The 13,605-nt window shown below is 51.7% G+C and overlaps 1 protein-coding gene across 1 annotated transcript; it reads right to left on the bottom strand.

Moving 5' to 3' along the window:
- Nucleotides 1-1,343: 1,343 nt before the first annotated feature.
- On the bottom strand, nucleotides 1,344-10,399 carry TAS1R2 (taste 1 receptor member 2). The gene is made up of 7 exons (XM_019541725.1): nucleotides 10,377-10,399; nucleotides 8,525-8,827; nucleotides 6,897-7,197; nucleotides 5,483-6,253; nucleotides 4,901-5,113; nucleotides 4,184-4,304; nucleotides 1,344-2,914 (listed from the first exon to the last, which is right to left on the bottom strand). The coding sequence occupies exons 1-7, from the start codon at nucleotides 10,397-10,399 to the stop codon at nucleotides 1,986-1,988; spliced, it is 2,661 nt and encodes an 886-aa protein (XP_019397270.1). The 3' UTR covers nucleotides 1,344-1,985.
- Nucleotides 10,400-13,605: the final 3,206 nt, after the last annotated feature.

Genomic DNA, 13,605 nt, shown 5'->3' on the forward strand with positions numbered 1-13,605 from the left:
GCCTTAAGTCATAAAAGGCATGAGTCAAAGGCAGCCTCTGAACGCTCAGTGCCTGAGCTGCAACTCCAGGTTTTCTGGCTTCCGGGTGGGGAGGGAGAGTGCAAGTCCGATCCCTTAATGAGATTTAAATGAGCTGATAGGCTAACCTCAAAGATGGAGAGGTGCAGTTTGAATTGGCAGCAGGTTGCTTATCCAAACCCTGTAGTCTGGGAATTGGGCTGGAAAAGCTTTTTCTCTTCTCCCAGGGGCTTCAGAGTACCTGTATCTGCCACTGCCTTTAGCCAGGCTGTTTTGGGGCACAGGCTCCTCCACAGCTCTGAAATCAGGATGGTCTGTGATGCCCTTATCATCCTGGGATGAGCCCGAGATGGTAGGCAGCGCGCTCTGTTTTGCAGGAGTCCAGCCTGGGACGTGGGAGCCCTGGTCCTGCAGCGGGTTGCTGTTCTGCTGTGGGACCGTCCCCTCCCTGGTCCACCGGTTGTCTTGTCCAGCAGGTTGTCACTTCCTGCTCACTTTTGATGCCTAACCCAATAGTCACCATTTCATCTGGATTCTCTAGGTCAGCGGTGGGCAAGGTTTTGCTGTGGCAGGCCATATCAGCCAGCTCAGGTCTGAAATGGGCTGGTGCATCTGTCCATTGCTGCCTCTCCCTGTTGCCTGGCCACGGCATGGGCAAAGCCCCCCACCCCCAGCTCCATTGGCTGGATGCAATAGCTCCCTAGGCCAGATCTGGCCTATGGACTGTATGTTGCTAATCTCTGCTCTAGATTATCAGAATCCCAAATCTTGGGTGCATTAGTCCTTTATCAGACCTGAGTAAATCTGAACAAACCACGTCTGTTTTAATGACTTTTTTATTATGGGAGAAGCACAAAACTCTACCAGCATCGGACTCCGACAGGGCTGTGTCACCTGGAACGGGCTGCCCATTACTTTCTGGTGTGTTTGTTCATTCAGATAACAATGCTAGTTGTCTACCTTGCCTGGATGGTTTGATGCGTCCTTCCTGCAGGTCACATATCCATGATGTTTTGCTTGCTTGGGTTTCATGGGATGGAAGACCTGCAGCCGTGGCTATCTGTGGTTGTCTGAGACAAAATTGTCATTGACGGTGACTTGAGTTTGGGATGCAGGTTTTTGGAGACCTCTTAAAGGGCCCACATTATTCTGGCAGAACTGAGCACCTGAAAGTGCATGAAGCTTTCAACACAAAGCTTTCCAAGCCTCTAATGGAGGTATCCAAAATGAGTAGCCTCTTAAGGAAAGTTCAGGAGCTTAATTTCTTGTCACCCTTGCTAACAGCTGCATTGTGCTATAATGGCATCCACAGGATTGGGCCCCACTGATCGAGCTATAGTGGGGACCCGGAGAAGTCTAGCTGTATGAAGGCAGAGCCACTTCATCCTGGCAGTGCTGGAAACAGGTATTTTCCAACTGACCTGCAGGGTAGCACTCGGTTCCTGACTCTACAGGCAATGAAATGAGAGCAGCAGGGGGGAGTCCGGTGGGAATTTCTCGCAGGGCCTTGAAGCTAAAGGTTGGGACATTGTCATTGCACGTGTTACTTTCCCTGAAGGCAATGGTCTTAATCCCCTCATTAAAGGTCAGTGATTTAAGTAGCAAATGAAAGAACCAGAGATTAGGACAGTGATGGGCTTGCCTGGGCTTGAGTTTGGGAATGGGATTGTCAAATTTCTTGGAATAAGGCTTCAGGTTAATCATCACCATGCAGCCCCTGGTGGCTTCCAGCTGATCATGTCGCATGGTCCCCTTAGTCCTTATGTGACAAGTCCTCCATCCACCCCACTGTTTCTTACTTCATAATTGTCTGTTGGCTCCAAATAAAAAAAAACAAAAAACCAGCATTATCCCATTAGAAGGGAATTTGCAGGACTCGCACATTTATGAGACTCCAACATAGGAAAACATTGGAATTGGGACTTCTTCCATGAGAGGGCTGTATCTCTTGAGCTACAGTCATCAGACTATTTCCGCCTCATGGTATAAGTCTGGATGTCTGTTTGGAAGTAAGCTGACGTGTTGCGTTCTGGGTGGAAGAAAATGATATAACACTTGGGACCGAAGTAACCTATGACAATCCCAAACAAATTGACTACACTAAATAGAGCACTGAAGAAGGGTACCAGCACCCCTGGGTACAGAGTTATGGCCACAAAGAGTATCGCCCAAGAGGTGAAGTAGGAAGTTGTCCATAGCGTGATGTACTTGGCTTCATTGTAGTTTTTGGGAAACTCTTTGCCAAGGTAGGCAAAACAGAAGCACAGAACGGAGAGGGACATATCTAAGGCAGTGTCCAACATTTGAAGAAACGCAGGAGTCTTCTTGCAATCCAGGACCAATATTGCAGGGTTGTCCTCTAAGGGCAACTCGACAGGAGCCGGTGAGCTGATGAGAAAGTTGATCATCAGAGTAACAGTTTTCAGAGCTAAAACCACGGCCATGAAAATGTATGGCCCTTTGTACTTGGTCCAGTAGTTATAGGCTTTGGGCAGCTTTGCCATGAGCCTGAAGATGCAGACGATCTGGAGGGACCTGATCACGATGCAGGAGATGCACAGAGTGAAGCAGAAGCTGGACACAGTCTGCCGCCACACACACTTGAACTCTGTTGGGATTCCTACATACGCAAGGATGTTGAGGAAACAAATGACCAGAGCGGCCAACATGAGCAAGCACATCCCGCCTCCTGCAGACTTCACCATGGGGGTACGCAAATGAAAGGCAAATGTAAGCAGTGTTGCTAGGGTGGTTAAAAGGCCCAACAGTGAGACTATCAAGAGCACCACAGCTCTGTGATCGTGCCAGGCCAGATACGTCACGACCTTCGGGTGGCACGTTTGACTTCTGGCATTGGACCAGTGGGTGACAGGACAAGGCTGACAGTTGTAGTGGTCTGTAAAACAAAACCGGACCTTCGTGAGTCAATTGAGGGTGGTCCCTCCTATATATACGCCTAGTAAAATCTAGTGGGAGTGCTTTTGGATTTGGGCAGTCATACCAGCTCAGACTGATATGATAATATCTCACTAAGTCAGATCTGACCTGCCTGCGGCTGGAATGGGAGACCTCCAAAAGACACCCAAAGATAAGGTATATCGCAGTAACTAAAATCACCACGTGCAACCTGTGCAGCACCTTGAGCCCCAAAGAGCAGGGCAGGACTGCTTGTGAGATAAGGGATTTGCTTTCTGACAGATAGCTGACCTGATGCTCAGGCTCCTCTTAGGGAGACACTGCTGTTCTCAGACCAAGTTTTAAAACAAATGAGAAGTAAAACACCGCCTGGTTCCCAGCGATCCAAGAGAGGACGAGTGTGGATTTTTAACGAGACCCGAGTTCCCGTGGGACTGATGAGATTTTCCCTCCCAAAATCTCCTTAACGTTTCCACTTGGCAGTAATATCTTCCGTGTATGGTTTCTCTGTTGTGCTCCACATCAACGGGGCTGTCCACTGACAGTGGCCAAGTTTCCTTGCATGGTTTTGTCTGGGCTGTTTCAGGACGTATGGTGCTTGGCAAACATAATGCCTATATTGTGGGACCTCCTCAAATGGGAGCACGTTTAAGCTACCAGGATGTTCACTTTGGTAAAGAGGGAAACTACAGCAGGCTTGCCTGTGGTTATGGGAGGAACGTGCGTTAGAAGTCAGGACTTGCCGCTGCTCCTCCCCTTCACTAATGACAAAGCATCTGGAATGACGAGAATCAGCCTGGCCTTGGGGTTATCTTATTGCTCCTACAGTGGCCTTGCCAAAGTTGAGGTCCTCTCATGCTGGGCACTGCACACCCACCTTCCCTGTCCCAGAGTCTGCAATCTAAATGAACAAGACTGTTATCCTCACTTCGCAGAGATGGGACCGAGCAGCAGAGAGGACCTAAGACGCTTGGCTAAAATCATGCAGGACGCATGGGGTGGAGCCCAGAACCGAACCTAGTGTGTCCAACTCCTTATCCAGTGCTGCCTTCAAAGATCTATTGCAAAGCCAGAAGAGACCATTAGGTCTGATCTCACGCATGACATAAGGCAGAGGTTTCACCGCCTACTACCTTTTCCCATGGCCAAGAAACTCTAGTTCTGGGCTCCATCCTCTGCTGGGTACCAACGCTGCAGGACGGCATGAAAACAGCATGCAGTGGAGGCTTGTAAACTGCATTTTGCTTACCGCTCTCGTTGAAGTAAGTCCCTGCTTCACAGTCAACGCACTCAAAACAGCAGGGATGGAGGCCAGTGGGCTTTTTCCGTTGCCCGGGGATGCACTGGTTGGAACAGATGGATACAGGCACCTGGATGTAAAGAAATTTGAGGAAGAGCCTATAACAATGTACAGTTCAGCTGAGAGAGCCTGAAATGACTTCATGACAGTTATCATTATCCATGTTCACTTGGTCACAACATGGAAAGGAAAGGACACACAGCTGGGATAAAGCCAACCAGGTCACGTGCTGCCTTGAAAGAGGACACAAAGTGCGATGGCTTGGGCAAAAAGCTCTCGTGATCAATAAATTGGTATTTTCCAATTGCCGGGACGCCCAGACGTGGAGCTCAGGAACGCTGCATCGCCTTTAAATGGAAAGGGTGGCCCGGAATAGCCCAAAAGGCATCGCAGGGACCTGGATATAAGCTGACCAGCCACTGGGTGTCACTGCTGCATCAGAGAAACCGTGGGACGAACGGTTCTTCTGACGGAGACAATTTTGAATTTTAAAGCAAAGGGGCAAACATTCAAGCCTCCTTTGCCCACACAAGCAGCAGCCTGGGCCTGCTTCTGTTGCATGTCCCCGGACTGGCACACGTGCCAGAATTGGCATGCTGGAGTGGGTGTTCCTCGGGCGGGCACAACCAGCCCGCGTGATGTGAGAATCGGGTGGAGGGCACTTGCCGTGTTGCCTGGAGTATGCCAAGAGATGTTGTCCGTGCCGAACAGCAGCTTCTGGTGCATGGTGCTGTAGTAAGCGATCTTCTTGAACAGGTGGCTGTCCTGGTCCCACCGCCACTGCACGATCGCAAAGCTGTTTGGGGGATCGCCGTTCTCATCGAACCGGATCTTGTTGTTGAGCAGAGAGAAATCCACCTGGCGCACCTCCGGCAGCAACTGCGAGTGGAGACGGCAGACAAGGTCGATCAGCGCATGCGTAGCACTGCTGGGCACTGGAGCTCGAAGAGCGGCTGGAAGTGTGTTTCTAGTGTCCTTGAGGACTTGCGCTGGCTTATTTCACCTAACATGGAGGCACCCTGCATCTGCCCCGGCTGCACGAGGAGACTGTACTTCTAGAACGGCCGCGTGTGTGAGGCCCTGGGACCAAGTCCTTTGATTTCTCTCACACAGACCACCGAGTTGCCATTGGAGATGGTTTCTAGCCACTTGGGCTGGATTAGACCTGTAGGCTAAACCCTCTACAGTCCTCTCCCAGTCCCTTGGACCAGCTCGTCATTAAAGCAAGGCCCTCAGCACAACACCCACCTGCCAGGGGTACACCGTCCGCTTGTGACATCCCGTGGAGCCGCAGCGCAGCAGCCGGTGCAAAGCGTGAGCAAAGACGTAGACGGCGGAGTAGACGTTGAAGTCTGTGCGCTCCCCAGAGTCGCTCAGCTCCTTCTCTCTTTGCTTGGCCGCCGAGAAGCACCGGTCACATACTTGGTTGCAAGTCCCTTGGTCACTTGCCCATGTTCCAGCTCCTCCAGTCTGGTTGGAAGGAGCCTTGGCCCTGAAGGTACTGAAACCAGGGATGGGGACCTCTCTGACTGCCACCCCCAAGAAGGTGCCCAACCTACTGATGTTGGTGATGCTGTGCAAACTGGGATCGGTGGCCCAGGCTTCGGTGCCAATCCACACCAAGTCTGTAACCTTCTGGCGGACGGCCTCCTGGAAGAAGAACGGGAGCATCAAGTCCAAGGTCAGAACAAGGACCACCTTGGCAGTGCTCTGGTGGAGCATGTTAATAATGTCCTGGACCTTCGCTTGCTGCTCTAGTGACAGCATCTGGCTGCCACGGGGCACCGGGATGCTCTCCTGAAACGCTATACAGACCCCCGTAGCCCAGAACCGCAAGAGCTTCAGATTCTCCTGCCCATAATCATCGTCGCCGAACAGCACGATGACCCAGTTCCAGTGAAAATGCTTCAGCAGGAGCAGCATGGCCTTGATCATCTGCTCGGTGCTGGGGATGGTGCGGAAGGCAACAGGGAAGTGTTTGGGGTTCCTCAGGGATTCGGTGGTTGCAGTGTAGGTGATCTGGGAGCGAGGGAGAGAAGCTGTTAGATGAAGAGAACGGGCAAACCAAATTCTGCATTGCCTCGCGGTTGTCAGCCAGGGTGCCCCGGCGCCGCACAATGTTAGCGCTGTCGGATGTGCCAACCTGGTCCCCAAGATGCACCCAGAGATTTCCAACAGGGATCCGGAGTTTTAAAAATCTCCTGCCCTGCTGTTCTTCCCGAGTTGGTTGCAGCATCGGAGCTGCTTTGTTATTTTTTTTGCGGCCAAAAGCCGAGTGAAAACTAAGAGCCGGCATTTTCCGAAGGGCGGGTTTCACAAGGTGGAGAACCACCGAGCTGGGAAATCAGATGATGGTAATAACTGGACTGCGCAGAGGATACAGGCATACTCAGCAAAGCGCCGTTATGCCCGAGTCCTGGAACATCCCGAAAGGTCCCGCTGGGGAATCCAGCAGCAGGGCCTCCAACATCTGGCCTGGCCGATGTCTGAGATGACTAGAGAGTCCTAAAGCAAGCACCGGGCAATTGTCTCACCCTGTTGCTGATGAAGGCTGAAGTTTGCCGATGCTCTTCAAATCAAAGCACAGTGGTCCTGATCCTGAAACCTACAGTGACGGGAATCTCGGAGGGGTTTCCCAGCAATAACACGGGCCCCGACTTACCTGGGGGATGAGGAAGAGACTCAGGACGTTGGCCATGGTGACGGCTCCTGGAGAGGAGTCAGGGCCAACAACGGCCAGGACGCGGGGCTGGTAGCACGTGTAGCTCTCCTGCAGCTGCACCCTGGAGTGGTTGTTGGCGAGGAAATACAGGAGCGGGTGCACGACGTTGGTGTGATAGCAGACATCGACCATCTCGTAGCCCAGGGAGACCCCGGGCAGCAGGGTGCTGCTGTTGTTGATCTCCTCCACTGCAAATCTCATGGCCTGGAGGAAGCTGTAGCCTACAACCTTCAGGTTAAACCTAGGAGGAGCATAAAATCATGGGTTGCAAGTTGCAAAGGGGGACAGACCCCATCCTCCAAACCCTACCCTCGTTTAGTGCTGTGTGATATAGCAGTCTAAAAGAAACAAGCCCCTGGAACGAGCCCCCAGCAGCCTCAAGCCTGGGCCCCAAATTCTGCCATAAGACGCAGAGACCTGTGTAAATAAGTGATTCCCGTCACCCTGCCCCCTTGCTGAAGGTGTCTCAAATTGAGCGAGCAATCAAGCAGCCTGAAACCAGCCCTCGCAGCACACTGAAAAGCCAGAATTACTATTCTTATTCTTGTTGTTTTAAGTTAAGAAAAAGGGTCTGTTTCACTTTCAAACGCCTGACGTTTATTGAGGGCCTTGACGTAATCTTCAAAACGAGACTTTGTTTCCAACCAAAATATTCTTCCTTTGGACATTTTTCAAATGAAACGTCCTGGTGCTTTCCCCTGAATTTTTATGGGGCAGCTTAGACAAGAAATCCCCACAACACTGTGACGCTGTTTACCAAAGTCTGGTTTTATATTTAGAAAAATGTCGCCCAGCTCTGTCTGCAGCAAAAACTACTGCTTTTCTTCTGAATCGGACAACATATGAAGTGTATGTCCACAGCTGCATAGACTACCATCCTGGATTCAAGACAGTTGTCTGATTTCCACAAACCCTGCATCACGCCATGGCTCTTTGTATTAGGGTATCCAAACCAGGATATTTGCTATTAATGAAACTTGGGCACGGTTCAGAGCCCCCGAAACTTGAATGTACTTACCCTCGCCGTATGTCTTTGTGGCAGGGTATCGCTATTATTATTGCTGCTTTACAGAATGGGAAAAAATGAAACACAGACCTGAAGTGACTTGCCCAAGGTCTCATAGGGAGTATGTGGCAGAGAAAGGAGTTAAAGCTTGGTCTTCCAAGTCTCCTCCTCCTGCTGCTGTTTGTGCCAGGTGCTGTACATATGCATAGGGCAGGATCTGTTACTCACTGAAGAGTTTACAGTTTAAATAGACAAGGGGCAGGAGGGGGAGCATTGCTGTTGTATGAGAAATTTTTAAGAGTTTAAACTTCTCCATGGCCTTCAAACTTCGGTTGCTTCAACTTGGGTGCTTACCAGGGGTCTTTTCGTAAGGCCAACGAGGAGATGTGCAATGCATGGCTACCGTTTCCTACAAGGTGACAAGCATCTGGCTTGACAATGTTGGCTTAACTTCTGGCTCGCAAACCGAGCCCAGATCAAGTGAGTCCCAGCCCTGAGCATCTACCGCAACACCTGTCCTGTGCCGTGGTCTGAGGATAAACTCTTGCCGGATGCTACTTACGTCTGACATCGTGGCACCTCTGCGCGGATGAAAGGGGACTTGCCCACCGTTTCAGCATGCAGCGAGAAGAGCCCCCCGAGCACGTAATCGCCTGCTAGACGGAAGTCGGAAGCGGTGAGCGTTTTCAAGCTGGTTGCGATCAGCAAGGCACTGAAACACAACCTGGCCTCCCTCATGGCGCTGCCGCCTGAACCCCAGTCCGCGGGCGAGCGGCTGCAGCAGGTTCCTGCCTTGGATCCACCAACTTGGTGCTTGTTTTCGTCTGTTTGCCCTGACTTATTTACATGCATTTCAGGCACCGTCCTGAACACATTTCCATCCCGTCATGGGTTGTTGCAATGTCATGGGCAGTGAAATCTGGTGCACGAGCTGGGCTGCTTCTTGCCTGCAAGAGAAAACACCTTGTGAAGATGTGTAGGTGACGCTCGTCTTTGTTAGCGGGCTGCTCCATCTGCCAGTGCCCTGAAGATCCTCAACTCCACCGTTTCATGGGAGGCCACGTGGTCTCGTGGGCAGAGCACTGGAGGGGCAGACAGAGCTGTGGCTTAGCTTCTTGCAACCTTGGAGCAGTCACTTCATCTCTCTGTACCTCCATTTCTCTCTCATGCCCTTTGTCCATCTTGTACTCTCAGGCTGTAATAAGAGCATCAGGGCAGGGGATTTCTCTCCCTTTGTGCCTGCAGCAACCAGTACGGTGGCTGAGATCTTGGAGGAGGGACGTAGATGCTTCTGCTGAACAAACTAAGAATAAATGAACGAGGGTTGTCTCAGCAGAGGTAGCAAGGTCAAAGCCAGTCCCTGGCTGCCTTGAAGACTTGCTGTGACATTGCAACTGCCTGTAATCTGTGTTGTGTAGCTTGTTGTCAGCAACACTTAAGACCGAGGAGGATATTTCTATAAGTATTTCCAATTCTTTAGGCATTGTGGTATGTAGGATCAGTTTTGCTGTCCCTGCAAAGGGCAAGTCCCCGTAAGCAGGAGCGTGCATTTCCTTGGGGACAAACAGCAGCGACACAGTGTGATGCTGCTACTTCTCCGTGGGAAACACGCATGCAGGTGTGCTCCGGCGCATGGCACGTTGGCCCAGCTGGGGTCAGGGAGGCTGGGACCAGCACCTGGGTTGGCCACAGCAGCCTTACCTGGAGTCCTGAGGGCCTGTGGAGGCTGCAGCCGTGGCAAGCCAGCAGCATGGAGCCTGGCTTCATCCAGCCAGGCTCTGATTTCTGGCAGTATACGTGCCACCCCAGTTTTTTAAGACACAGGGGATATTTTTTTCACTTCCAGCTCAACTTTTAATTTGGGGAAAGGCGGCATCCTCTACGAGCTTTTATTAGACCGCAGGTTCTTCAGTGCAGTCCTAAGTCTATGACTGGAGCGTCTCGCTGCTCAGGTCACTCATTAAATAAGAACAGCTTGGGAAGTGCTGAACGATTTCAGCTTCCTCTGAAGGAGACTGCAAGGAAAGGTAGCATCTAGCACAGAGGTAGGCAACCCCCCGGCACGGGTGCCAGAGCGTGGCACACAAGGGCTTTTTGCTTGGCATGTGCATCTTGGGGTGGATGATGGGGCAGGGGCCGGGGCTGCGCTGCCACCACAAGGATCGGGCCCCTCATTACTCCCCCACCGTCCGCCCCGGCACACCAACATTTTACAAGTCAAAGTTGCGGGTGTTTTCAGCACTCTATCCAAAAACATTGCCGACCCCTGGTCTAGCAGGTGCTGAAACAAGGGTCTAATGGCCAGTGTTTAGCAACAGCAAAGTCATCACAGCACCAAAGAGCGTTAGAGACCAAGGAGATTGTGAGCTTTGTTGGGTGCTTCTGGATGCGTGTGTAACACAGAATGGGCGTACCAGCCCTCGTCCCAAACCACCATGCTGTATAGAAGTGATCCCTACCCCTTGCCCCCAAATAGGGGGGAAAAGCCCCAAACTGAGGCAAATGCAGAACTGCCCGCTTTAAAGACAGACTACCGCGCCAAGCGGGCAGACTTCATTTCATTTTCAGCTCGCCTGAAGACACTTGCTCAGAAGCGGGTCATTTTTTGTTCTGTGTGTACAGCCCCGGCCGTGGCTGGTGTTTCTAGGAACCGGCACGACACAAAGAACAGACGGGAGCACAGACGTGAAGTCTGCAATCTCACCTGCCCCAGCAGTGCCCTTTTGCCAGCTCCATGCCCAGCCCCGGTGTCTCAGCCATGGAAATGAGCCGCAGGTCATATTTGCTTGGGGGTTTGTTTGCACGCGTGTCAAGTGTGGGCGAGGCCTGGTCGAATTTGTTCTTTGAGGCAAGTGATGGGCCCGGGCTGTGCAAAGGGAGGACTGCTGCTTCACCCTGAAGGAAGCCAGGATGTAGGTAGCTGTGTTTTGAAGGGTTTTTGTTTTTTTTTTTAGCCTGCAAGTTGTGGAGCGGTAGCATCATCTAGCAGCCCCTGGGTGCCCGTGAGTGCTGTGGGATGTTAGGCAAAACATTTCCTCTCTGTGCCTTTGTTCCCCTCTTATCTGGTTTCGGTCTCTTCTATTGAGACGTTATTTGAGGCCAGGGCCTGTCTGGCTATATAGTTATACAGCGCCAAACCCAAGAGGTCTGGATCTCTGTTGCGGTGCATGGGCTTTACCAGCATGCTGCAGCCAGGAATTGAAGGGCCTTAAGCTACAGGAGCAAATACCTGCACCTTCAGAAACACAGAAGCCAGTCACTCAATCAATCCCTCACATTTCTGGTACTAATAATGGGGTGCTGTTCATTGAGGGCTCTCTGGGGGAATTGGTGGTGGCAGAACTGATCTGTTCCCAGTTCAAGACTTTGTGTAAGCTGGACAGGCTGGAGCACTGTCTCGTGCATCATGGGGGTGGCTGTGCATCATGCTCTTAGCTTTGGGGGTCTCACGGAGACCGTACCTGCTGCCTGCTCGGTACAGAAGTCCAGCGCCGAGGTTAAATGCACTCTTGGCCGGTGCACCACAATGCAGTTAAATTACATTGGCTCTGTATTTAATTACTCCCATTGTTCCTATTTATTGACCTGCGAGGCTGGCAGATCAGGTCTGTGGCTAGGGTTTGGGCCTCCTACGCAACCCAGTCTGCAGATGTGGAGAGGAAGGAATTAACCACGTCCTGGGACTTGAGGCTTCACCTATGTTGTAAGGTACACCGCCCTCCTCCCCCAGGGGCCTGACAGCAGGGACTGTACTGTACCGTGATGGGAAAATGCCTGCAAACCCCTTACAGTCCCCAAAGGTTATTTGCATGTTACTATACTAGTTCCTCTCCCCGCTCCACCACCATCCCCTAGCCTGGCATTTAAATTCAAATCGTGTGCATGATTTGCATGCATTTCCCATACCTGCAACACCTGATCTTCAGTGTGAAACTGAGAATCTGGAGCGGTACGAGCTTCACTTTCTGCCCATTGGGTGGTCCCACCGATGCCTCTTGTACAGCTTCCTATGTAATGACCCCTAAAATCCTCCTGCCCTGCCCCCTACTCCACCTCCCCAGGGTGTCCTTAATGCTTCTGAACAGGTGTGGGGGTTAACTGATGGCGAACGTTACATTTAACAGGCAGTATCACGGACCTTAACTGCTCAGGCTCTCATGGGAGTGGCCCCAGGCTGGAGCGTATTCTCCAAAGTTTTGGCTCTTGAATCTCTTCTTAAATTTGCCACACCTGAATCACCACATACACAGGGGGGAAAAAGGGACATCTCCATTGGCCACATAATAGCAGCACGACCCTGCTTGGATCCATCAGGAGATGGGTCGGCGAGGATGTTGTGTCGCAGCCACCCCTGGACCAGTTGCATTGCCTGTATCACCCGGTTTTCTTCCATGTGCAGGTGCAACCTCAGCGATCCCAAGCGGTGGGTCAGCACCAGCTCTTGAAAGGGGTTGGGGGGAGAAAGTCAAATGGACACTGCTTTTTTTTCCACAGCAACCTTGATTCTAATGAAAGAATCGAGCTCTGGGGACCGGAGGCCTCCTAAGAAGAAAAAGGAGCAAGGACGACAGCAAGGAAAGCCTAGAGGGCTTCACAATTCTGGATGAGGGGCGTCCCCTGGTAAGAAAACCCAGCTGTTGCAGCAGTTCAGCCCTTGCGCTTTCCTATGTCTGCCGAGACGGGGAGCTCCCAGCTGTTTGGCCCATGGGCACCTCTGCACTCTTCTGTTGCTAATGAGCAACACTTCCAGGCTGAACGAGAGCACGTAACACCAGCCAGGTGAGGCAGGGTATAAAAGCAGTGCACGAGACCTGTCCCCAAGGCATGGGCTGGAGAAGTGGAAGATTAACAACCATCTGCATTAGATGTGACGAAGACTTTGTAAAGGGGAGGGATGAACTGGACAAGGCAGCAGGATCAGACTTTGCCACTGATGTTTTGTGGCCTTGAGACAGTTACTTAGCCCCACATTTGAAAAAAAAAAAAGGAAAAAGAAAAAGCTTGAAGATTGCTGTGGACTTGAAGATTTCTGGGTGCCCATCCTGGAGAAGCCAAGCAGGAGTTTTAAGAAGCAGAGTACCCACGAATTCACATGGAGTTGGTGGGCCTTCGGTGTCACGAGCGAAGCACCGAGCCTCCAATTCAGTGCCGTAATTCCTCCCTCTCCAAAATGGGCACGTCCAGCCCTGCCCACTGAACTTGACTTGAGCAGTAGCTGGAGGGAGGGCACTCCATGAGCACGGAGCCTGCCTAGAGACCCACGGTAAGGTCTCTGCTTGTGCCGCCCTACTGATTTTAGCAGGGCTGAGCCAGCAGCCCGTTCAGTTCCAGGATGAGGGGCCAAATCTCTGGTGGTCCCACCGTAGACCAAAAGGCAGGGGGACGAGTGCACTTTCGCCTGCCCACAAGCTGCAAACTGCATGGGTATGCAGATCAGTTTCCCAAGCAAATCGCTGCTGGATCCCGAGAAGGTGTTAGCGGAGATTGCAGCGCCATTAGTGTCTATCATCCGAACGTATGAATTAAAGGGGTGAGATGCTGCTTGAAAGGATTTGACGGGAGCATGAAAGGCAGAAGGAGCTGTTAGATGCTCCCCAATGGTTCTTGGCTAACCTCCAGCATTCGTGTGGCTTGCTACCCCGG

The sequence above is a fragment of the Crocodylus porosus genome, unplaced genomic scaffold (assembly GCF_001723895.1).
Source record: "Crocodylus porosus isolate Cpor-Errol unplaced genomic scaffold, CroPor_comp1, whole genome shotgun sequence".
NCBI classification, from domain to species: Eukaryota; Metazoa; Chordata; order Crocodylia; family Crocodylidae; genus Crocodylus; species Crocodylus porosus.

Bases quoted from the DNA above. Each gene is read 5' to 3' on its own strand.
- TAS1R2 (XM_019541725.1), bottom strand. From the start codon at position 10,399: ATGGTGGTTTGGGACGAGGGCTG. The intron at 4,305-4,900 runs GCAAGTGCCCTC...CTTTACATCCAG, and splicing joins GGCATACTCCAGGCAACACG to GTGCCTGTATCCATCTGTTC. The intron at 2,915-4,183 runs GTAAGCAAAATG...TTTGTTTTACAG, and splicing joins GACTTACTTCAACGAGAGCG to ACCACTACAACTGTCAGCCT.